This window comes from Onychostruthus taczanowskii, unplaced genomic scaffold, assembly GCF_017590055.1.
Source record: "Onychostruthus taczanowskii isolate IOZ18803 unplaced genomic scaffold, ASM1759005v1 scaffold90, whole genome shotgun sequence".
NCBI classification, from domain to species: domain Eukaryota; kingdom Metazoa; phylum Chordata; class Aves; order Passeriformes; family Passeridae; genus Onychostruthus; species Onychostruthus taczanowskii.
In genome coordinates, this window is record NW_024506994.1 from 3,418,245 (window position 1) to 3,443,335 (window position 25,091).

Here is a 25,091-nt window from a genome sequence, read left to right on the forward strand (position 1 = left end):
AGAAATTGTCATAAGGAGAGAAATATTAACAATAAAATCCCACATAATATTCTGGAATTAGACACGTGAGCTCATGGAGTGCCTGTTTTCCAGAGCATTGGCTGCCTCTAGCCATGGCTAATGTGGACAATTATTACCAAAACAGGGAAATAATTTCAGTTCAAGATTTCACATGGTCTTGCAGTACAAAAAAAAAGTTTACTTCCCTTAATTATTACTCCTTTAGTAAGGAAACTGAAGAAATAAATAATTTAAATAATAAATTTAAATTATTAAATAAAAACTCAGACAGGGAAACAAATAAGTGAAAAAAAAAAGGAGGTAAAGAGCCATAAAAGTAAAATAAGCCACCCATATTATAATTTAAAACTCAAAAACATGAATGTGATTTTAAACTATTCATGAAGTGATTTGCATAATCCCCAGTACTGGGAAAGTGAGTGCAGCTTTGCAGTTACAGAGGGAGCTTCCGGAGGCATTCCTAAGAGGAAGAAAAAAAAAGGAAATACAGGGAAACACTCTCACTCCTAGGAAAAAAAAAAAAAAAAGTCTTATTTGAACACAATGGGTACTGCAGAGGAGTGTTTAAGCACTGAAGACATTTGTCACTTTTTAATTGCTAATTTGCAAAACAAAAACAAGAACAGTGATGGGTTTTGACTGACTCTTAATTGAAATTTCAAAAGGTGTTTTCATTTTTTTTTTTTGGTTTTGAACTTCAAACCCAAACAGATTCAGACAGGAATCTTTAAGTATTCAAGCATCCCTGTGAAAAAATATTAATCAAACAATTGGGGATTAAATTATAGAATCTATATTCCTTTCCAACATCCACATCCATTTTCTCCAGCTATTCTCTTTATGGATCCATACTCCTATACATCCTCTGAACAAGGTTTTTTGTCACCAAGGACCCTGTGTTTCCATAGGCAACCCTGTAATTTGCATATTCCTAATAAACAGTCAGCATAAGATGAAATATTCTTCTAAAATAATGAAAGCAAAGTGCTACTCTGATAAGACAGATAGGCACCCCATTCTTAGAGATAAAAAAAATTTTGAAATATTCCATGACAAACAGAGCAGAATGGAAGTCCAGGTGCTAGCAGGGATGAGCAGCTTTATGGATTCATCACATTGACCAGGACTCCACTGGTTGCACAGGAGCTTCAACATCCAGGGATTCATTTATTTCCCTAAAAGGAAACATTTGGGATCATTTGAGATGCCTTAGGATATCCAGGACATCTGTGTGCACAAGGCTGACATAAATGACATAAAATTTGGGAGAGACATGTGAAAGTGCAGGAAAAACACTCGTGGACAGGGAAATTGAACCCATGGAATCACAGAATAGTTTGGGTGGGAAGGGACCTTAAAGATCATCCAATACCACCCCCTGCCATGGGCAGGGACACCTCCCTCTATCCCAAGTTGATCCAAGCCCCATCCAGCCTGGCCTTGGACAATTCCAGGGATCCAGGAGCAGCCACAGCTTCTCTGGGCACCCTGTGCCAGGGCCTCCCCACCCTCACAGGGAACAATTCCTTCCCAATATCCCATCTAACCCTGCCCTCTGGCAGTGGGAAGCCATTCCCTGTGTCCTGTCCCTCCATCCCTTGTCCCCAGTCCCTCTCCAGCTCTCCTGGAGCCCCTTTAGGGTCTGGAAGGGGCTCTGAGCTCTCCCTGGACCCTTCTCTTCTCCAGGTGAACAGCCCCAGCTCTCCCAGACTGTCTCCAGAGGGACTGCAGCCCTTGGAGTATCTCTGTGGTCTCCTCTGGACTCCCTCCAGCAGCTCCACATCCTCCTGACATGGTGGATCCCATAGCTCAAGGTGTGTCACACCAGAGTATCCCATTTGCATATTTTAAGGCAGGAGAAACCAGTCCCTACCCCAGACACAGACATTACAAAACTCTCAGAGTCTCTGAATCTGAAGTTGAATCAAATCTCCCAAAATACAGTGATTTATGCCTGAGAGTTGCCTATTTCTCTTCCACATCCATAAAAAATGACCAGCCCGACAAGCTCAGTAGGACTCTGTGCTGCAGAAATGAATCCCAGACAAAATTACTAATTCCAAAATTATCTATCCTCATAATAATGTTCACAGCTTGCAATATTGTTAATTCCTTTTTTTGTGTTCTGTGTACAGAAGCCATCAAAGGCACCAAAAAACCGACTGGAAAACTTATTTGAAGATTACTCAACATTCCAGACATTTTTCCCTAATCCCACAAGGAACTCCATGATCTCCAAAGGAAACCTTTCCTCACCTTTGCTCTGATCTCTTCTCCAATGCCTGTCCCTATATCTGAACAATCCTTAGTTTCCATGAAGATTCCCTGATGTAAATTCCTATTTATGATTCCATTATGCAAATGAGCACAGGCAGCAAATTTGCATCAGAAGGGTGTTCCTGATCCAAACTCCAGCCTCACAAGCTGCACCCATTCTGTGCTAATTAACACCCATTAACTCCAGAGCTCGGTGGAAACTTCATGGACTCTCAGCCCCCCATTTATTCAATTTATTTGAAGAAAGTCACAGTGGTTGCATTGTGTTTCTATACTGGCCAATTTTCATTTCTTATCATGTACACATATACAATGTTTTCATTCGTGTCATATTTTTTAATGCCTTTTGTCCCTTTATCTTTGTGGAATATCCTTCTTTGATGGCATCAGGTGCAGACACACCTGACTCCCCACTGACCTTTCCCTCCTGCCAGCTTTATTTCCAAGCCTTCCCTCTCCCTGCCTTCCCAGCAGTCCAACAGGACATCCAGAAGACTCCCTTTTTTTTGTCATATTTTGAAGAATGAATGCATTATTTCCTTGGCATGCCAAGCCTCTCCTGGCTCGCCGCCTGCCATCCCTACACCCACACTCCAAGGCACTTTTCCATGCAGCAGATTAAGGAGCTGTTCCCATGCCAGCAATGCTTCTCTGAAGAAGATGAACTGCAAAGGACACAGATCCTGCTCCTCCTTCTGTTAGCAGGATTTTGGGATATATTCCACCAGCTGGGAGGGGTGTGTGGGGTGGGGGGGCTGGGGAAATGTCATCTTTAAATATAATAAAACGTGCTGGGAGAACAAAGAGCAGAGTCCCGGAAACCTATCCCTAATGCCCAGAGCAGAGGAAGGAGCAGGACTGGATCTTTCCAGACAGAGTGCCAGGCTCTGCTCGGCGTCCCTGGGAGCAGTGGCTGTGCCAGCTGCTCCAATGCCACAGGATCCAGCCACAGGCTGCTCCCATACATTGAGGCAGCAAAGGACAGCCAAGAGCACATCCCACCGGCTACCTCAGAGCTTCCTGCCTGAGCCAGCATCTCCGGGAGCTGGAGGCACAGCTGCCAGGATCCTGCTTCCCTTGGCCAGCACAGGACTTGGCCCAGGTTTTGAATACGATTGATTTTGTTCCCTCTATAAAATCTGGAGAAGGAAATGCTCAGCTGCTTCAACCTGGAATGATTCCTTTTTTTTTTTTTTTTGTTTCCCCTCTCCCTATCCCTCCCCAGCTGGAAGGAATAAATTGAGCCTTGGCAAGTTCCATCCCTATAGAATAATGCTCATTCCGTACATTTCAGCCAAATGCCGAGTGGCATTGGCATTTTCCTCCTTAAAAAACTGTGGAGAGCAGCTGATTGATTGAAGACAGTCCAAATACTGATATTTCTGAGCACAGAGCCAAAGGGATATTGGTGCTCTGTGCTCTGGAACCATTAATTCTTAGAACTCACCGGGCTGAAGAGGGGACCTTGGCTTCACTGAGGAAGGTCAGGATGAGACCTTGGTGAGCACCATTGTGTTCCCTCCCCAAAAAACACGGGCAAGTAGGTGGCAAGAAAGCTGTGATGGGAACCTGCAGATCTCTGGAGGATCAGCTGGAGAGAGTCCAGAGGAATCCACAGAGATGCTCCAAGGGCTGGAGCCCATCTGCTCTGGAGCCAGGCTGGGAGAGCTGGGGCTGTTCACCTGGAGAGGAGAAGGATCCAGGGAGAGCTCAGAGCCCCTTCCAGAGCCTAAAGGAGCTCCAGGAGAGCTGGAGAGGGACTGGGGACAAGGGATGGAGGGACAGGACACAGGGAATGGCTTCCCACCGCCAGAGGGCAGGGAAAGATGGGATTTGGGAAGGAATTGTTCTCTGTGAGGGTGGTGAGGCCCTGGCAGAGCGTGGCCAGCGCCCAGAGAAGCTGCAGCTGCCCCTGGATCCCTGGAAGTGTCCAAGCTGGACAGGGCTTGGAGAAACCTGGGATAGTAGAAGGTGTCCCTGCCCATGGCAGGGGGTGGGACTGGATGAGTTCTAAGGTCCCTTCCCATCCAAACCATTCTGTGAGTCCATGATCTTCCTGTTTGGATAATCAGATAAAAATGTCCTGAAACCCAGGAGAACCCAGGAGAACATCCAGCATACCCAGCTGACACACAGTGGATGTTCACCTGGCTACGATAATTTTTCTTGACTTTATGTAATTCCATAGCACCAATAACGCCATAGCACCAGGTTCCCAAAAGATTCACTTTTCTTCTCTAGAAGGAAATACTCCTGTCAGTCCTTTTGGCTGCACTCTGATTGTGGACACAAATCCAAGACCAAACTGGATCTCAAATCCCTTGGGAAGTGAGCAGATACAGCTTTGTTGAACACTTTGATACTGTCTGTGCACTTACACAACTCTTATTAAGGCCTTGAAAATCTAAAATAATCAAAGCCATGTCCTCAAGATAAAAATACAGCATGAAACTACCCCAGAGCCTTTGTTCTGAATTTTTTTATGGTCTTGTTGAGGATCTGGAAAGAATTCCAGAGTCAGATTGAAAAGCACTCTCATCTTTTGCACAGCACTGAGATACGTAGGGTGCTTTGGAAGCCATCTGGATCCATATAGGATTAATGTTATCAATCAGGATTTAAAACAAAATTGTACCACTGATACCCTCAGGGGTTTAACATCCAACAGCCCCTGAATATCTGAGCAATCACAGAATATTTGAGATCACTGGGAAACAATCAGCTAAGAAATGGTTGGAAGGAATAGGGGGGAAAAACGGTGAAACAGAACAAGTTGAGCTGAAAGAAATAAAACTGCTGATGACAGATGGCATTAAGAGGATGATCTTCCTCGATGAGCGTTGGCTCTAATGCTCCAACAGGGTTGATAAATATGTTGAACAGCTTGCCTGGGGCAAGTCAAACAAAGCCCTGGGCAAGAAATTTAAAATGCAGTTTGCCTAACAGAGCAACTAAAGAGGAATTTCTTGGCTCACCGTTTTGCCAAGATCTGTTCTGTTCACACTGCATGAATTCCCAAGGAAACTGTTGGGTTTGCTTCTTTTTTTTTTTTTTTTTTTTTTTTTTCCATAGGAGAAGCAGAAGCCTCATGTTCATTCAAATTAACAAATGCCCAGGAAATTGGTTCCTGCCTGTGGCTGCTGACGTTGGACGCGGGCGTGGGCACGTGTTTGTGTACGGATGGATGTTTGGATAAAAGCTGCACAACAGATTATTGCAAAAGGAAAAGCAGATTATCATCAGAGGGAAGGAATATTTTACTGTCAAGAGAAAAACAGCCATGTTTTCAGCATGGGAAATGTGTCAGAAGGATGACTTTGGAAAAAAACCCTTGAAGACAACAGCACTCAAACTGGGAAAAGCAATGGGGAGATACAGAAAACTACTTCAAAATGTGTTTATCAAACCCATCCTAAAGCATGTTACAAGTTATAAATAATACAAACTCAACAGCATTCAAACAAAGCTGAAGCCAATATCCAGAATGTTAATAAGGCACAAAGCACATTTGCTCTGAACTTCCCAGGAAGAACATAAGAGGTTTCATATATTCCTATTTCAATGCAATTTTGAGCTTAACCAGCAGAGAGCAGGGACAGACCCAAGTCAGTGAATCCCAGCACTTCCGAAGGGTGGCCTCATTCACTGACTCCATATCCTTTCCCACCCAAAAAGCAGGAATATTTAAACCATTTTTGTCCTGAAAATCCAGAGACCTGCTTTCTGGTGACTCCACACAATAAAATTCCAGGATCAAAATTATCTGTTGGAAAACTTACCTTTAATTCCCAGAAACTGGAAGATACAGCCCAGCCAAAAAAATCATTTCTGGTGACCTGAAAGGTTCTCATCACACACTGGAAGGAGAATATGGAAAAGCAGCAGAGGCTAAACTTTGTGGCCTTTGGGAGCTGGTCCAGAATGTCCCTGTGCCTATGACACTTCCCCAAGCCTGGCAGAGCCAGGAGAACAATGGTGCACCTCAACTTCCACCCATGAGCAGCACCTGGACCCTCCAGAAGTTCACTGTGGATCTGAACAATCAGAATCTCAATAATCCACTTTTTAGGAAAAGAAGGAGAATTTGTGAGAGTGAAGAAAGCCAAGAGCCTTGTCAGTTCTTCCTTCTCTTTTTCCTTAATCTTGGGATACACACTTTGTTTCTAAACAAATAATCAAGCCTCATATAAATTATAGTATATTAAATATTATTTAAATACTCCACAACTGAAGTATGAGTTGTACAAAGGCAAAACAAAGAATCCTTTTTGGAAAAATACCAAAGGATCCCAGTTACAGATCTTTGTTAAAAATCTCTTTTTCATGCCTTGCCTGTGACTTTCAAAGGTTGAACTTGATGATCTCAGAGGTCTTTTACAATCTTATTTATTCTCTGATTTTGTGTCTGTTGATTAAGACAAACACCACTTGATAAAACTCTGTATTTTCAAACTTTTTCCTTCCCATATTTTGCTTGGTTTGTATTCTTCAGTAAAACTTGGGATGAGTCAAGGGAATGGCCATGGCCCCAAGGCTGCCAGAGCTCCAGGAGTGGTTGGATAAGGCTCTCAGGCACAGGATGTGATTGTTGGGGTGTGCTGTGCCAGGTTATGGGTTCAGTCAGTGATCCTGGTGGGTCTCTTCCAACTCAGGATATTTCATGATTCTCTGAAGACCAAGCATGAGAGAATAGGAACCAGAAATGTCCAACAATAAATACAGAATTCATCCAAAAAACAGTTCAACCTTACTCCTGAAGGTTTCCATCCTAAAAAAATGAATTTGGTCTTTGATCATGGAAACATCACAGACCCCAGAATGGTTTGGGTTGGAAAGGACCTTAAAGCTGATCTCATTCCATCCCCCTTCCACTAGACCAGGTCAAGGTCCAGTCTAGTCCACAGGTTAGATCAAATTTCATTCATTAAAATTAACTATAATCTGTCTACTTGGCGTTGCATAAATCATCAATCCAATTATATTTAGACAGGTGGAGCATTGGGAAAAACGAGAAGAGCAGGAGGTTTTGGGAATTCAAGGCTGAACTCAGACTCTAAAAGGTTTTCTCTCTGAAGCTGATTTCCATCATTAGTGGTGTTGCTATTTTCAAACCCACAGCACATAAAGCCTTTGCCACAGATTTGAATTCCACTGTGCTGGGTTCTGGTTACAAACACAGAGCAACATCCCCAAAAGTTGACTTTTTCTATTTATGGGGTCATTCATATTCTTACATTCCATAAACATCAAAGAGAACTGTCACAAACTGTAAAATTCAGGAAGGGGAAACCAATAAACACCTGTTTCCTTTCATGTTTGGGGATTTGGAATGCAGCTGATTGAATGTTTGTGGCTGGGATCAACAGGCAGCATTTTCCATGAACACCTAACTGACATCCAAAGCAATATTGCACCACAAATGGATCTGACCTGCAGGAAAGGAGCTGTTCACAAAGCAGGAACTATCAGTCCTTACGTGCAAACTGTTGGGATTAAAATTGCTTCTGTTTCATGTCTAATCCATTAAAGAGTCATCTTGAGCATTCCTGTAGACACCTGATGTTTCTAGGTCACAGATATGATGCCTGAATTGTCCCAAGGACACAGAAAAAAAATGCCAAAGCTTACGGTCAAAAATCTGAATCCTTGAACTATTTGTTTACTCCTTCTAATTTCTTTTATCAAATAAATTGTTGGAGCAAAGAAAATGTCAGGAATAAAAGCATCAGAATTCTTAGCACAGCCCAGAATTGTCCAAAATTGGAATCAAAACTTATCATGAAATGGTTTGGGTGGGAAGGGACATTAAAGATCATCCAGTCCCACCCCTGTCATGATCACCTTCCACTGTCCCAGGCTGCTCCAAGCCCCATCCAACCTGGCCTTGAACACTTCCAGGGATTCAGGGGCAGCCACAGCTTCTCTGGACACCCTGTGCCAGGGCCTCACCAACCTCACAGGGAAGGATTCTTTGCCAATACCCAATTTAAATCTGTTCCCTGTCAGTTTGGAGCCATTCCCTCCAGGTCTTATTCCAAAGTCCCTCTCCAGCTCTCTTTCAGGTTCCCTTCGGGTAGTGGGAGGTCACCCTAAAGCATCTCTTCTCCAGGCTGAACAGTCCCAATCCTCTCAGCCTTTCCTCACAGCAGAGCTGCTCCATCCCTCTGCTAATCCTGGTGTCTCCTCTGGACTCCCTCCAGCAGCTCCACACCCCTCTGATGTTGGAGCCCAGGGCTGGAGGCAGCTCTGCAGGTGGGATCTCACCTGAGCAGGGGGCAGAGGGGCAGAATCCCCCCCTCCCCTGCTGCCCACTGAGGTTTCTTGGCTAGGTCATGTCCAGATCTCATCCAGGTCCCCCAAGTCCTTCTCCAGGCCTGTTCCATCCCTTAATCCCCAGCCTGGATTGATCCCAGGGGCTGCCCCAGCCCGGGTACAGCACCTTAATCTGAATGAGCATAGCAGAAAGCCCCAGATTCAGCCACTAATCATGCCTCAACCTGGCCACCCCCTCTGTTCCTTCAAGGAGAGATCAGTTTCTTAATATATTATGTTTCCAAAGTCTGTTAGGGATAAAAAGAACCTCTGCTACAATAATGTGGTGAAGAGATTGAGATAGAGCTACACGGTCCTATCATCAAGCTGATTATTTGCTTCATTGCAAAGCATCACATCTTTAGTTCAGCCATTGATTTGAGGCTTTCAAATCATTTTGTGATCTTCCTTCACTCCGAGCATTCCAGTGCTTGGCAGAGATTCATTTTAGATCATCCCTGGTCATTTGCCACACTTTAGTGCTCCACTACTCAAGTAGAACTTGATATACCCAGAAAATAAGAGATGTCATCAGGGCTGTGTAATCCATTTCATATAAATCCATCTCTGCAATAACACCAAAGCCTTACCCTTGTCTTGTGAAAATCTCTCTAATCTCCCAAGCCACCTTGGGGAGCTGGAGATAGAGAGAAGCAAAACAAAATATATTCTACTCTTATAAAAGCAAAGAGCCATGTTTTGTTACCAGCAAAATAGGAATCACTTCTAGGGCCTAGAATAATAACTTGTTTACAATGTTTGTTTACTGCAAGGAATAGAAAAATTGACTTTTCTTTCCTTTTTTTTTTCCGATGACTATTGCTGAGTTAAATGAACTGCCATAGCCACATTCAGCAAAGGCAATCTCATATTCCTTATTATATTTGTAGCCTTAGATTTCAAACAACAACAGAAAGCTGTAGGCACCCTGACAATTATTTAAACCTACAATCTATAATTGCTCAGGAGCAAAAAAATAATTACATTCATATAACAAGCAATTCAACAAGCAGCCCTTTCGTCCTCCTTTCCCTTCAACCCTTTTCCAAACCAATAAATGCCTTCCAAGAGCACCTAGATCATTCAAATGGATCTATTTTGAACCATAGCTGTCCTTAATGGAAATATGGAAGTTCCAAGAGTTATTTTCTCATCTGTTGCAAGGCAATGCAATGATGGTGAGTTCTTACTTTCAAAAGAGAATAACTCTTCCTACCCATCTCCAAAAAAAAAAAAAAAAAAAAAAATTACTCAAGAAAATACCAGAGTAGATTGTTAGAGAAAAACTAATTTATATCCAGAGGGGCAGACAGAGGCCAAATATTAATGTGGTTAGTCATTTACCCATCGTGCAGCACAATCATTCCCAAGAAACCTGGACTGGCAGCATTGGAAATAAAGAACTATAAAAAACTCTGAGGCAGAGTGGCACTAATGGCTCGGCAAAGGAATTGCCATCACTCACAGCAAAGTCCATGACCTGCAGCTCTCCAGATCCATGGCTTCCTTAAACATCCCAAAAAAACCATCCTGTGGTCAGCAGGAGACTGAGCTGAAGGGCTGTGGCAGCACAGTCCTGCTGCAATAAACAGCCCCTCTAACCCTGAGCTGGATTTTGGGGAGCCTCTGCCACAGATCCTTGTGGGAATGTGTTTGGATAACTACAGCTATCCAACCAGGGTGGGACAACTGCACAGTCATGGGGAAAGAGCTGTGGTGCCCCAGGGTGGGAGCAGTGAGAGGTCATTCCATGCTCTGCACCCAGCCCACCTGAGCCCAAGCACATCTCCCAAATCCATGCCAAGCCACAGACACCCACAATGAGTTGCTGCCTCGTTTACAGCATCATTGTGCAATCTGTCACTTCATCTCCTGTGGAATTCTGAGGATTTTTATGGACATACAGCTTCAAGGCAGGTCAGGGACAATTATTGGAATGTTTTGTCAAGTTTGCAAAATTTGTCCAGCAGAAAAAGATTCACAAATATCTTTAAATCATTATTGCTCCTGACTAATCACAGAATGAAAGGATGGGTTTGGGTTAAAAGGGACCTTAAAGATCATCCAGTCCCACCCCTTGCCATGGGCAGGGACGCCTTCCACTATCCCAGGCTGCTCCAAGCCCCATCCAGCCTGGCCTTGGACACTTCCAGGAATCCAGACACAGCTGCTCTGGGCCTCCCTACCCTCACAGCCAGGAATTCCTTCCCAATATCCCATCTTAATCTACCCACTAGCAGTGGGTAGCCACTGGCCCATGTCCTGTCCCTCCATCCCTTGTCCCCAGTCCCTCTCCAGCTCTCCTGGAGCCCCTTTATGCACAGCAAGGGGTTCTGAGGTCTCCCTGGATCCTTCTTTTTCCAGGATACCCAGGATGAATCACTCCCAGATTCACACAGAGGTCTCCAGCAAACTAGACAGTGGTGTGAAGAGGGACCCTGTGAGTGACCAAAAATCATTCTACATCTAAAAAACACGCCCAGATCTTTAATGCAGTAAAATGATCTTGGTTTTATTGGTCTCCAGAAAGCAAAGCAAATTAAAATTTCTTTATCCACCCCAGGGACAAACCCCATCCCATTGGGTGAGTCTGAGTGCCACCATTCTAACACTTAAACCCCTGCACTTGTCCTCTCTTGGCTAGTCAGGAAAATTCCGCAGAGTGACCCGAGTGAATCCCATCCTGTGTGCAGCTGGATATTAGAGTCAGGGATTGTCTGGAGCCTTGGGATGTCCTCAGCTGGTGCAAATTCAGAGACTGAGGGCACATGAGGGACAGTCACGGTGAAAACAACATTCCTTACCACACTTTGCATCCCAGAAACGTCAAAAAAAAGCTGGATGACCAATGTACAAACGAGGTTCAGTGTCATCCCTTTAGACACCAGGAGGACACCCTGCCCTCTCTCCATCCCTGTCTGTAGATGCCATCCCTAATTCCAAACACATTCCAGCATTCCACCCCAGCTCCATGCCCTCGACTTGAGCACGTGTCTGCTTCTGCATAATTCATTACATGACTCTCAATAATTTTCAGTCAAGGTTCAAGCAGGAATATGTCACACCAGGATTAGATTATTTATGAGCATAATGTTGGATTTAAGCCAATGACACACCAATAAATTTTATCTCCAAGCCTGACATATCTCATGCTGTTTTCCCTGGCTCACAAACAAATAACTACGCCTGTCTCAGAATTACTCATATTCAACTTAAATCAGATTTTTTTTTTCCTGTGGTTAGCTCTTATCTTGCTTGAAAAACTGATCATGTTGTTTTTTTCTTTCAGAGGCTGAAGTGTGGTTTTGCCTTCATTTCCCAAGCATGTCCTGCACAGGGAACAAAGTCAGGTGTTCCAGAAGAAAAATCTGGAATAAGATGCTGTTTGAGCCTCTTAAAGGATGAAGTTTTTACTCTTTTCTAAAGCCAAAAGACTTGTGTCACCCAGGAAAAGCAGACCTTGTACCAGCCAGCATTAATTGCCATTGAAAATAATCTAATATGAGCACTACCCAAAACAAAACAATAATGTCAAATACATAATATATAAAAACACATTATATATATGTTTAATACATAATACATAAATACACAATATATACAAATGTTTATTAATATAAATATTGTTACATAAATAAGTACTGGGACATAAAGGATTCTCTGAGCAATTCTAGGAGCAATTCTTCCCATCCAACCTGATGCAAACTTGGAACAACTGCACTTAAATCTCCAGTATTTGTGTTCACATGTGGCAAAAGGTGCCCGAGCTCCCATGACAGTCACTGGAGATCCAGTGCCAATGGAATGAGATGACCTTTAAGGTTCCTTCCAACCCAAACTATTCTGGAATTCTGGAATTCTATTCCAATTGAGCCCTCCATGTTTCAGGAGTATTTCTGAGCCAGTATTTTAAAAGTTGGTGAAGGTTTTTGTATCTTTGATCTATCAAATGATATATTTTTTCAATAACTTCATCAGGTGGGAAAAACTCCTGAAAATCAGGAAAATCACTCTAAATTCTCCCAAACTCAATAATCCAAGAGTAAGTAATCCATATTTTTTAATGTAGAACCCTCTTTTCTCAGTCTCACATGCCCAGATCTAAAATTTCCACGCTGTGCCAGCAGCCTTGTGAAGATAAATCCATTAGGATCTGCTGACAACACTTTGTGAATGTCACAATATATCTAAAATTATCAAAACAGCACCATTTTCCCCCTCCAAAAACCCTCCTATATAATATTTTTCGTGGCTGAACAGAATAAGTCATCAGCACCCTGTGTTTTTTATTCCATGTCACCACTGTCTGTGCTTTCTTAGCAGGAATCCAAGGACAAATTCCATGGTAAATGTGCCCATCCCAGCACATAAAGAAACACACATATAAATATATCTCCTGCAAAGCAGCATCAATCTGATCAGGGCAGCCTCCAGTCATTAAAAGGATAATTTACTTCTATTTCCAACTTAAACGAACTCAGAATGATGCCTCCTTCTCATTGATATACTCCTATTCATCACAGGCAAGGAATAACTTCTCTGCAAGGCTTTTGCAATTGTTCAGGGTGCTCATGCTGCCTTTTTTGCATGGGAAATAAAACAATAAATTAATTTTTTTTAATTAAAACTCTAAATAAATAAAATATCACTGAATTTTAAAAATGAATATTTAGATAAATAAGAAAATAATTATTTTCTTCAAGACAATTCCTGCTGTTGAAGATCACTGAGCCCCATCCCAGAAGTCATGGAAATTAAATGTGTCTCTTCTACTCTTTTCTGTGGCAATACCCCCAAAACATAATTAAAAGGTTGTTTTAAGGTGAATGATGCTGATTAAAAAGCTGCAGTCTGACTTTTAAAAAACCCCAGATCTTCCCTAATGTGCAGTAGCCACTCCAAGCAGAAATCCACACAAAGCTGAATTCTTCATTACCTCAAGAAACCTAAATTAACATAAAAAAACTCCCTGATGGAGGAGCACAGAGATTGTGTTTGAAGGCCACATTACTTTAGTTTTCTGAAGGAAAAAGAGATGTGGCTCCTTTGAAAGCAAAGGATGTTTTGAAGGGTTGTGTTCATCAAGGACATCTTTCACTTTGCGTTAGGGATATTTTATTGTCCCTTATTAGTGTTTATAAATGTCAGGAAATGTCTTTGGTGAGGACTAAGCAGAGCTGTAGCATTTTGTTTTTATCAGGGTCTCCTTGCCCAGTGCTTTGCCCATTTACATTCTCACAAAGCTGATGCACAATTCCATCAAATCACAGCAGCAGCATTTAAAGCACAATGCCCAGAATATTCCACAGGACAAGAGAAACTGAGCATTGAGATTTTTATTTCAAAAGGTCCCAGAGTTATGTTTTTTCTGCGTTTATCACCTTATTTTACAACAGGTTTAGGGGTAAATTTTCAGTTCAGGGCTTTCCTGCTTAGGCTTTAAAATCTAAACAGAGAATATTCCCCAGAAGTAACTTTAAAAAAAAACACTTACAAGATTAAAATCCAGAAATCCAGAGCATCTCACTTCAGGCAAGGTTGTGAGGAAGAAGATGATTTGAGGAGAAGGATTTGGGGATGGTCGTGAAGGAAAAGCTGGACACACCCTGGCCATGAGTGCTTGGAGCTCAGAGCCCCCCATGTCCTGGGCTGATCCCCAGAGTGGGCAGCAAGGGAGGGGGGAATTCTGCCCCTCTGCCCTGCTCAGGTGAGACCCCCACCTGCAGAGCGGCATCCGGCCCTGGAATCCAACATTAAGAGGATGTGGATCTGCTGGAGAGAGTCCAGAGGAATCCACAGAGCTGCCCCAAGGGCTGAAGCCCCTCTGCTCTGGAGCCAGGCTGGGACAGCTGGGGGTGTTCAGCTGGAGAGGAGAAGAATCCGGGGAGAGCTCAGAGCCCCTTCCAGAGCCTAAAGGGGCTCCAGGAGAGCTGGAGAGGGACTGGGGACAAGGGATGGAGGGACAAGACACAGGGAATGGCTTCCCACTGCCAGAGGACAGGGATGGATGGGATATTGGGAAGGAATTCCTGGCTGTGAGGGTGGTGAGGCCCTGAGGTTGCCCAGAGAAGCTGTGGCTGCCCCTGGATGCCTGGAAGTGTCCAAGGTCAGGCTGGACAGGGCTTGGAGCAACCTGGGATAGTGGAAGGCGTCCCTGCCCATGGCAAGGGGGGGGACTGGATGATTTTTAATGTCCCTTCCCACACAAACCATTCCATGTTTAGGCAGTGGTTGCAATAATGAGGAACCAGGGCCACTCAGCAGAGGTTGGGAGCTGGGCTGAGTTTCAGACCTCTGGAAGAGGCAACCAAAACACAAAAACAGTGTCTGGGAGAGAGCAAAAAGGAAAATGGGAACTAAGGGTATATTTATTTAATAAACACACTGGAAAGGTAAGAATGGGTCCAGAATTTGGTTTAGGAACAGAGCAGCCTCCCTTTAGGCCATTCCCTTTTGTTATGCCCTGACTTCCCAGGCTTTTTCTCTCATTCCAGAGCTGCAGAAATGCTGTGTCCATTTTCCCATCACTATAAAACAGGAAAAAAAGTGGACAGCATTAATTCCTGAAAACAGGACAGCATTAATGCCTCAGAACTCTGAAAAGCCAGCCAATTAATACACTTCCTTCTCTTTTCCACATGCTGAAAGAGAATTAACACAAGGGACATGAACCCCTTGTGCAATACATTCCCTCTGGTTCTCAATTCCTCCACAACGTGATCCTTGCACCATGTGATGATATTGCTGTGGATGTTTCTCCTCCATTTGGGTCAGAGCAAACACGACTGTTTCAACATCATCAAGTCTTACATTTTCTTCAGATAGAGATAAAACATCTTGTGATGTGCAGCATTGTTTCAAGTTTTCTTCTTTTTCTTTGAGAAAAATTGCTTGTTCTATTTTTACTGTCAAAAAAAGAAGAAAAAAAAAAGTGTTTCTCTTGAGGGCCAAACTTTGTTCCCTGTGATTTTCTTTTCCTGGTGAAAAATAGTCATTGAAAACTCAGCTGGACCAAAAGGCTGGTCCTCCTCTGACACAGCCACCAGCAGCTGTTCCAGTGGGGACAAAAAGAAACCCTGTACGGATTTCTGTGTTCTTGAATCCATCATCCCACTTCCAAGGGAAATAATTTTCTTTTAGTTAAGAAGTTGCCCTCATGAGGCCTTTATCCACAGAAACAGAATGGTTTGGGTTTGAGGGATGTTGAAGCTCATCCTGTTCCACTCCCTGTTGTGGGCAGGGATAAATTCCACTATCCCAGGTTGCTCCAAGCCCCGTCCAACCTTTATGGGAAGGAGCTGAAGCCCCCAAGAGCAGGGTGTGTTGGAGGAGCTCAGTTTTCCAAGGGCCCCAAGGAACAGCTGAGACCTCACTGGACAATCCTCCACCACGGTTGAATTTTTAAATATCCTTTGGAAACAGTGGGAATGCAATTGTGACAGGACAGAGTAACTCAGTGGAAAACACAATAACAACACAGCTCCGTGGAATTGCTGGAATGTGCTGCTGTCTAATAAGTGCAGAGCAGAAGGTGACCAGGCCTGGATCCGTCTGCCAGCTCTGAAATATCCATAATTAGACCTTATCAGTTCCTTAACATCCTCTTTCTGCCTGCACTTTGTTTACTCCAAGAAACCAATTATCCCATTACGAGCCAGTCTATGTCAAGCAAATACAGCTCAATGTGCTCCTACATTTTAAAAGCGTTGTAATCACAAATCTGAGCTATTGCCAGATTTCACTGGAGGTAAATAAGAGCCCTTCTATGCACACACCATATGCACAGTGCTTCCTCTTGGAGAAATCAGGTGACATAGAAATCTTAGGGAATACAGAGGTTCTCTGGGATAAACTGGAATCTTGCAGCAGCAACTGACAAGAAAAAGCAGAGCTTAAAATTCAACAGAAACCTGATCAGAAACATCTCTGAGCATAAATTGCCTGCCCATGGCAAGGGGTTGCAATGAGATCTTTAAGGTCCCTTCCAGCCCAAACCATTCCATGATGTTATGATAATGCAGAAGTGCATTTAAATGTGTTTAAAATATTCAAGAGTTACAATGGTGCTGAGGAAGAGACTAATTTCTTGAAGTCATTAATGTTCTGCAGCTTTCAGGCATTTGGGGTTTTTTTACCCCTGGTAAATAAGTTGAATTTAAACCTTAAACTGCTTATTTTCAAAATATTATCACCCCCCACACACCTTATATATATGTTTGGATTTTGAGTTTTGATTAGGTTTGGGGTCAAAATCATCTCTTAAGACAAAGTACTTTTAACCGAATATATCCATGGCCATAAAACTTCCAAGGAAACTTTCTGGACAGGCATTCATTGAAGGCCTTCTACTTTATCACTCACAACACAAACATGTAACATCAAGTTTCACTTGTTCCGTAGAAACACAGAACCTCAGAATGGTTTGGGTTGGAAAGGACCTTGAAGACCACCCAATTCCAACTCCTGCCACTGTCCCAGGTTGCTCCAAGCCCCATCCAGCCTGGCCTTGAACACCTCCAGGGATGGGAAGTCCACAACTTCCCTGGGCAGCAGTTAAGGAATTTGGGAATAGGCTTCAGAGAATTTTTGACACAGCATTCCAGTGTCTCAGTCAGGCTGTGCCTGTGCACATCGTGTTCTCCCAGTGCTTTAATCAGCTGGGAGGGTGGATTTCGAGGTCACAGGATGGGGAGCATTAAAAGATTTCCATTAAAGAATCACCCGCACCCTCGAAATGTGGCTTTTTTTCCCCACTGTAGGAACAAGGACACATTTCTTTATCCTAATGAACAATAGGTGCACCTCCAGCAGCTGGGTGATGCTGAACAGACAACAGGAGAGTCTCAAAATAATTTAAATAATCCTTTGAAATCCGTGAGGTTCTGCTATAGATGGGAAAGCTGCAGGAGCAATGCCCTGAGTACATTCACCCTGTTCCTTGATCCAAACAAGCAGTCACACCATCAAATGAATAATGCACCATTAGGAAGAGCATCTTGAGGATGTTTTGCAGGAGAGGGAGCTGTGGAATGAAATCCAGCTGCGTTTTGCAGCAGGTGGAAGGCTCAGTGTTTACAACCCTGCATTATATTTTATTCTGCTGCTTTATTGGTGCATCTAAAACTATCCAAGCAAGGGGAAAATTCACTGCAAATTGGCTGTCTCTACACAACCAACTTTTGGGTTTTGCAGATCTTTTTAAGCAATCACAGAACGGGTCAGGTTGGAAGGGAGCACAGTGGGGTCATCTGGTCCAATTCCCTGCTCCAGCAGGGTCATCCCAGAGCACAGGACACAGGATTGTGTCCAGATGGGTCTGGAATAATCCCAGTGAGGGAGACTGGAATAATCCCAGTGAGGGAAACTGGAATCACCCCAGTGAGGGAAAATCCACACCCTCTCTAGGCAGGAAGAAGGATCTCTTCTAACGACTGCTCTTCCCTGTGAATCCCAAGGATTAAAGGATCTTTCTGGAAGAGGGGTGTGAAAATCCTCTCTTGGTGAGGTGGAGTCAGAAATTCACCTGGCTCAGGCTCTCTCCTGAGCTTACAGAGTCACAAAATACAAAGAACTTGCTGTTAACAGGATCACACATGGATAGGATGAGTAATAATCCCAGGAGAGGAATTCCTAACTGATCGTTTTCTTCTTCTAGGCCTTGTTTTAGAATCACAGAATCCTGGAATGGTTTCATTTGGAAGGGATCTTAAAGCTCATCCAGTTCCATGGGCAGGGACACCTTCCACTACTCCAGGTTGCTCCAAGCCCCATCCAACCTGGCCTTTTATTCCCATTCACATGGGTTGGAGAGAGGGAAATGAACTGCAGCTCCCTTTTCCCATCCCAAACCCTCAGACTGGGATGCCAACACCAACAAATGTCAGGGATTATCACCAGAGTCGTGTTTGTGCACTATTCCAGTGCAGGTCTAATAGCAAAAATCAGGATGTGGAGGTTTTCTGTTCCTTCACAGCACAGATGGCACCAGCCTGAGCTTTCACCACTTAAGCCCAACACTTGCAATCACAGCCTAGTGGAAAATTTAGGGCAATTGAAAAATAATGGAAGTTCCCAGTCTTGATAGGAATGTTACAGAGTTCCTCAGGAATGCTTCAAATTGTGCTGTTTAATAAGATTTTGCACTTTTCCAACTAAATTCTGTTGCTTTCTGTGGTTTTTCACAAATTGTGTACAACAATAGAACCAACACCCATCAAAAACACTGGAAATCTGATCTGATCATGGCACAGAAAATTTTTTAAAACCCAAAAGGAGTTTATTTTTTTTTTTATATATCTAAACAGCACAGACTGCATCAATATCAGACTGTACCAGAACCCTCTGACCCTTCCTGCTGTAAAGAAATTCAAAGAAGAATCTCTAAATCCATCTCAACCTTGGACGTTAAAAGGTTAAAATCATTTCCCTATTGCTCCAAAAGAAAATTATGAAACAATCACTCATTCCACCACTCCAATAATTTGTTTATGTTCCCAAAATCCACAGAGAAGGAGACACTGATAGAAATGCAACACTGGATTGGAGGAACTCTGAAGAGAAGTTGAATAAATCATGTTGGAAACTGAAGGGTGACACCCACAAACCATTTCTCCTCTTCATCCATGAAACTACACCAACATTAATTCCACAGGAAAGATGACACTCACCAAGATTTTTTGCCACCATCAATTTAAAAGATCATTTTTGGAGTATTAAATTAATGTGTCTCAAGGAGTGATTTAATATTTACTTCAGCATCACAGACAGAGAAACATTTAATAGAATTTAATACATTTCCTAAGGCACTTTGGACCATCCTGCACATGTTAGTAGAGTAATATATCCTTTGTAAACAACTGCGTTGTATCAAAACACCATTAGGATATTTTTCATTCTCTGTAGCAATACATTTTAATAATAATTGTCATATAAATCCACTTTTTTCTTCCCAATAAATCCCAAAGTCTTGCCTTAAGGACTAACATCATCACATCCCAAAAAGAGAGCTCAATTCCCAGGTTTGGGTAAAGTCTATATCTTGATTGGAAAAGGGTGATTTTGATCCATTTTAGGATATTTATTTCTTCCTGTAGTAATTAATTTCTCTGGAGAAACACCTTTTCAAGTCTTCAAAACGGGCTCAAAGAATTACATTTTCTTAGAAAAGAGACAGATATAGAGAAATTAAACTTATTCTCTTTTCCATCTGGCCCCTTCTCCAGCCCTGATGGCTCCCAACAGGAATTCCACAGGACTATTCACAACGTCAGGTAGAAATCAGCAGGTTTGGTTTGGGGCATGTAAATGGTAACAACCCTCCAAGTCCAGGAGAAACCAAATTGGTTTAAAGTGTGGAGAATCATGCATCACATTCAGAATTTTGTTTAAACTAATGAATGATCTTAGACAAATTATCATACATAAAAAAGCTACTACTTTGGAATTTTTAGGGAACATAATACAAGATTTACATTTTCTGTTTGTATAACTAAGACATTTTTAGTGTATTTCTTTATATGGAAATGACATATAAAGGACATCTCCAAAACGCCCAGTGGCTTGAGCTGGTGTCAGTGATTGGAAAATGGCAGGAGCAGCCCAGGTTCTGAAACTCAAAGAAGTCAGGCTAAAATTAAGAAATCTGGAATGCACCAACACCACAGAGTTTTGAGCTTTTATTTTCAAACTGATGCCTTACCAAACAGAGCCATCTGTGTTCCCTCTGGGAAAGGTTCAACCATTCTGTTCCCATTGACATGATCTTTATCTAGAAGGGAAAAAAAAAAAAAAGAAAAAAAAAAGAAAAAAAAAGTTAAAATGTGATAGAGTATTTGCTTTGCATAAAATCAATTGTTTATTGTTTATTTCTTGCAGATCCATTGAAATCTGAACAATTCCTATGGGCAGGGACAATTTCCACCATCCCAGGTTGATCCAAGCACTGTCCAACCTGACCTTGGACACTTCCAGGGATCCAGGGACAGCCACAGCTTCTCTAGGAAACCTGTGTCAGGGCCTCACCTCCCTCACAAGGAACAATTCCTTCCCAGTATCCCATCCATCCCTGCCCTCTTGTAGTTCAAAACCTTTTCACTGCCATCCCCACATTCATTTTTTGCTCCTAAGGCACATTTTAAACAACGGCGGCAAGAAATGAAACTGCCTGAATGCAAAATACAACTTTCCATTCACAAAATATTTCCCAGGGAGAAAATCAAGATGTTTTCTCAATGTATGCATTATTTTCATTCCTTTAGTCCCGATGCTGGTGAGGAATAAAGCAGGTCAGATAAGGAATGTGGGCTCACTTGTGAATTCTCTGGAAACAATATTTCTCATTAGCAGGGAGGCACATTCCTAATCCCACCTGGCATCCAACATTTACCAACAGCCAGTGAGAAGGGAAAATCAGGGTTATCTGCAAGTGGAGCAGGAGGTGCCACGAGTCAATTGGTGACATTTAGGAAAATTGATTGTCCTGTGCCTCAGGAGAGAGGCTTTGGGAAGGAAATTGTTGGGAAGCTCCAGAGTGGGAGTAACATGACCAAGGTTTCAACCTCGTTAGTTGTAGCTGGTATTCCCAACATGATCTACAGCCACGGGAGAGGAGTGAACAGTCAGAAAAATTACAGAACATCTTGTAAGATCAAATAAACTAACCCTGCCCTCGCCCTGATAGCTGCCTTCATTTACAGAGTGAGTGACATCCATGATGTATGAAGCAGTTATCATTTCAAATGGCCAGGCTTTCAATATATTAAAATTAAAATTAAACTTTCAGAGGTGAGACGGGCTTGAATTAAAGTAATATTTTCAGAGTTCCCAAGTTGTCTCCCAATGTCTTCATACTTTAATTTCTAAGATCTCAGCCAGATAAAATGATTCATTTTCTTGTCATTCATACTTTGGCTCACTATTTTTTCCAGTATTTCCTGCACAGATGCATTAAATAGTAAAAAATAAACCAAAAAAAGCCCAAATTTAAAAGGACCTTAACAAAATACACATTCAACCTTAGGAAGAAAGTAACAACACCTAAATAGCAATGTATAAGTAACAACAACTCTCCCCAAGGAGAAGTAAAGAATGTCCCAGTTTGAGGTTTTTTACTGAACAGTTTTCCATGTGAAAATATTTTAATTCTCACCTACAAATTGGATGGACTAACTCCAGAAAATCAGGAATACTCTGGCCCCATGGATTGAGAAAAAAAAAAATAGGACTATCCCTGTAGCTTGCCAACAGAAAGAATAAATTACTTTTTCAAGCTCATTGTCATTCCAGAGACAAGGGATTGCAGTAAGTAGGATAAAACCTGGTGTTACAGAGCCATGGAGAGATTTCCAATGAGCACTGAACTGACTGTGAGTTCACTGCAGCTTCCCAGGGCTGAAAACAGCACATTCCACCCAAAAACTGTCAATTTATGGAGTTAATCCATTAATAGGTGCAGAAAAGCTGAATTAGAAGGACATGGATCATCAAATCCCAGAATGGTTTGGCTGGAAAGGACTTTAAAGTTCATCCAGTCCCACTCCTGCCATGTGCAGGAACACCTTCCATTATACCAGGCTGCTCCAAGCCCTATCCAAGCTGGCCTGGAACACTGCAGAGATGTCTCTCTATCACCTTATTTAATCTCCTTGATCCTCAGGGTTCCCAAGTAAAGTTAAGGAATAGATTCTTACTTTTATTTCATTGATATTCACACGGTCCAAATTTTCATAAACATAAACTGATGAGCAACAACCTCTCAAAACTTCCAAATGCTGCTCCATCATCAACTGCCAAAACTCTAAATTTTCCAAACTAAGCCTAAGAGATTCCTGTGACACACTTTGCTACCTGCTGAACAGAACCAATAGGATCTGAAAGCAACACAGATCCTGGAGGACTTGACATTCAATTTCAGCTTCAGGCAAAGTCTGTCTCAGAGAGGTGCAGTGTCTGCCCTGTGCTCCTTAGAATCTCTTGATTTTAACAGAAATAATCCTTCACAGATCAAAAATACATGGAAAGATAATCAAAAGTTGCTAAACAGATCCTCAAGATTTCTTAGGCATTGCTCAGTTTTTGCACCTGTCACTGGATAGTTTCTGGTCCCACGACAGCCCCCGGCTAAAGAGTCACTGATTGCAGGTGAAGTTTTGTCCACACATGGATCATCACAGAATCATGGAATTGTTTGGGAAGGAACCTCAAAGACCATCTAACCATCTAAAAAAACTCCGGAGCATCTCTGTGGATTCCTCTGGACTCCCTCCAGTAGCTCCACGTTCTCCTGCTGTTGGATCAGGGCTGGATGCAGCTCTGCAGGTGGGGTCCCATGAGGCCGAATGGAACCATCTCCCACCCTGCTGCCCTCACCGTGAGTCTGTACCACTAAACCACTCAAACAGACAAGTTCTTATCTACAAACTATCCAAGACTTAATTAGTCCAGCTGAAATCATGTTTGATCCTATCCCAGCCATTTATCAGTGTGGACAATCAAGTTCCAACGCCCAGACCTGTACTCAGGCACATTTTAATTTGTTAGGATATGTTTTATTTATCCTCCATGGATTGATGGTATCACCTATCACAGCCATGATAGATAAATTTAACAATGAAATATGTTCAAATGGGAAAGTTCTACAAAAAAAATTTCCTTTCAAACTAGCCTGACTTAGGTTCCAAACAGATTTACAAGCCCAGGGAAAATTAAGCAACTCGTGGTTACGATACTCCCAGTCATTTAAAGAACATCACTTCTCTTTTTGTGGACCCAAATAAAGATGCTTTAAAAAGGTTTGGCTTTCAGAGAATGCTGATCCAGCAGTGAATGAAAATCAGGAATTTTCTGGTCTCAAAATATTCAATCTCTAGCAATCACAGCAAAGATTTGAGAACATTTAAATTCTATTAACAAGAGATTCATATGTTCTTCATATTTGTCTTTTGATTTTTTTTAAGCCATTAGGGAATATTCAGATTACATATCCAAACTTGTTTCATCAGAGCAGCCAGAAAGTTATTATTTTTAAATGAAAACTGAGATTCTAGCATAATCAAATTAATCCAGGAGTAGGGGTCATATTTATACGCAAGGACTGTTAATTTTCCATGGTAAGTACAGCCAGGAATTGAATTGAAAATAGCTGATTAACCAATTACCAGGAGCCTCCTCCATCTCCTAAAGCACAGTCACGATGGGAACGGGGGAGAGGAGGAGGAAAAGGGAAAAGCAGGGATGGGAACATCCCAAAGCAAATCAGCTGCTACTTGAAGGACTCCTTTCCCCTTTCTTTTTTGTCTTTTCTTACATTTTTCCTACATTTCCCATCACACCACCATGGTGGAGGATTTGGGCTACTGAGGGGTTGGGAATCTGGGAGAAAAAATAGATCAGGGAGCATAAGAATTTATTTTAAGCAGTCATAAAAGGATTTCACAGGTTATTATCTCCAGAAGTGGAATATAAGGCATAATATAACTTAATTATATTTCATTCACTTGCTATAGAAAACAGCGATCTGACCTTGGTTTGTGCTTGTGCCTGAGTAAATGAATTGATTCTAGGAACTTCTGGGCTCCAGAATTTCTGTTCACTTTTCACTTGTGAAAGCCACAACTAGCCAGTACTTCTATAAAATAGGTCATTCATTTATAGGCCTAAGTACCTTCAAGCCTGATTTTTTAAACCTTAGGATGTTTTTTTATTTTTTCACTGTTTCCTAACCCAAGAGATATTTCCCTAAAGGAAGGCTTTAGTTCTCTAAAAAGGTACCTGATGTGTGTGACAAGAGAAGTCACACACGTCTCATGTACCAAATTATGCCAAAAACGAGGATTTGGTGAATTGTGCAAAGATGGGATTGTTCCAAATCCTCACTAATTCAAACAGAGAGTGAAATCATTCACTTTATTTATATCCATCCCCTCTCCCAAGTTCTCCTGGACACCAGAAAATGCTTCTGGGGCGGTTTCACAATGTACAATGGTCTGCAAGTACAGAGGGAAAGTTTGGCTGTTAAAGAGAAAGATTGCAGGAAGTGCTTCTGAAGGAATAGAAATTACCTGCTAAATGCTCCCTTTTCCAACCTAAACTAAGATGCCCCTCCATTTTTCCTTGTTCCTGAAGGTGGCATTCAGATTTAAAATTCTAGGATTTCAAAAACTACAAAAAATCGGGGGGAAAGCAGGAAATCAGAAATTCACTGGGGCTCTTGAAGCACTAAAGAGAGGCACACAAAGGAGAGAGCTGCTCTCCTTGAGTGGGATGAGATTTTTAATTTATGGCAGAACTTCATCCATAAATCCCTCCTAGCTGGTGATGAAACAGAAGCTCTTCTTTCTTTTCAGGTCTAGTTCAACGAGCAGAACTGTCAGTTCTAAAAGCTCCTGTGCAATAAGAAAACCTCCTGTCATCTCAGATGAACTCTCAAGTGTTACAGTTCAAAGTCCTTTGTCTCCCAAAGGATATTTTCAGCACAGAGACAT

The 25,091-nt window shown here is 42.3% G+C and overlaps 1 protein-coding gene across 1 annotated transcript in view; it reads right to left on the minus strand.

Annotated features, from left to right (window-relative positions):
* The window catches only part of MSRA (methionine sulfoxide reductase A), a 230,508-nt gene that overhangs the window by 126,932 nt on the left and 78,485 nt on the right, over positions 1 to 25,091 (minus strand). Inside the window, exon 2 of the mRNA XM_041426134.1 lies at positions 20,309 to 20,377. Within this exon, the coding sequence (XP_041282068.1) occupies positions 20,309 to 20,377 (69 nt within the window). The remainder of the gene's footprint in view (positions 1 to 20,308; positions 20,378 to 25,091) is intronic.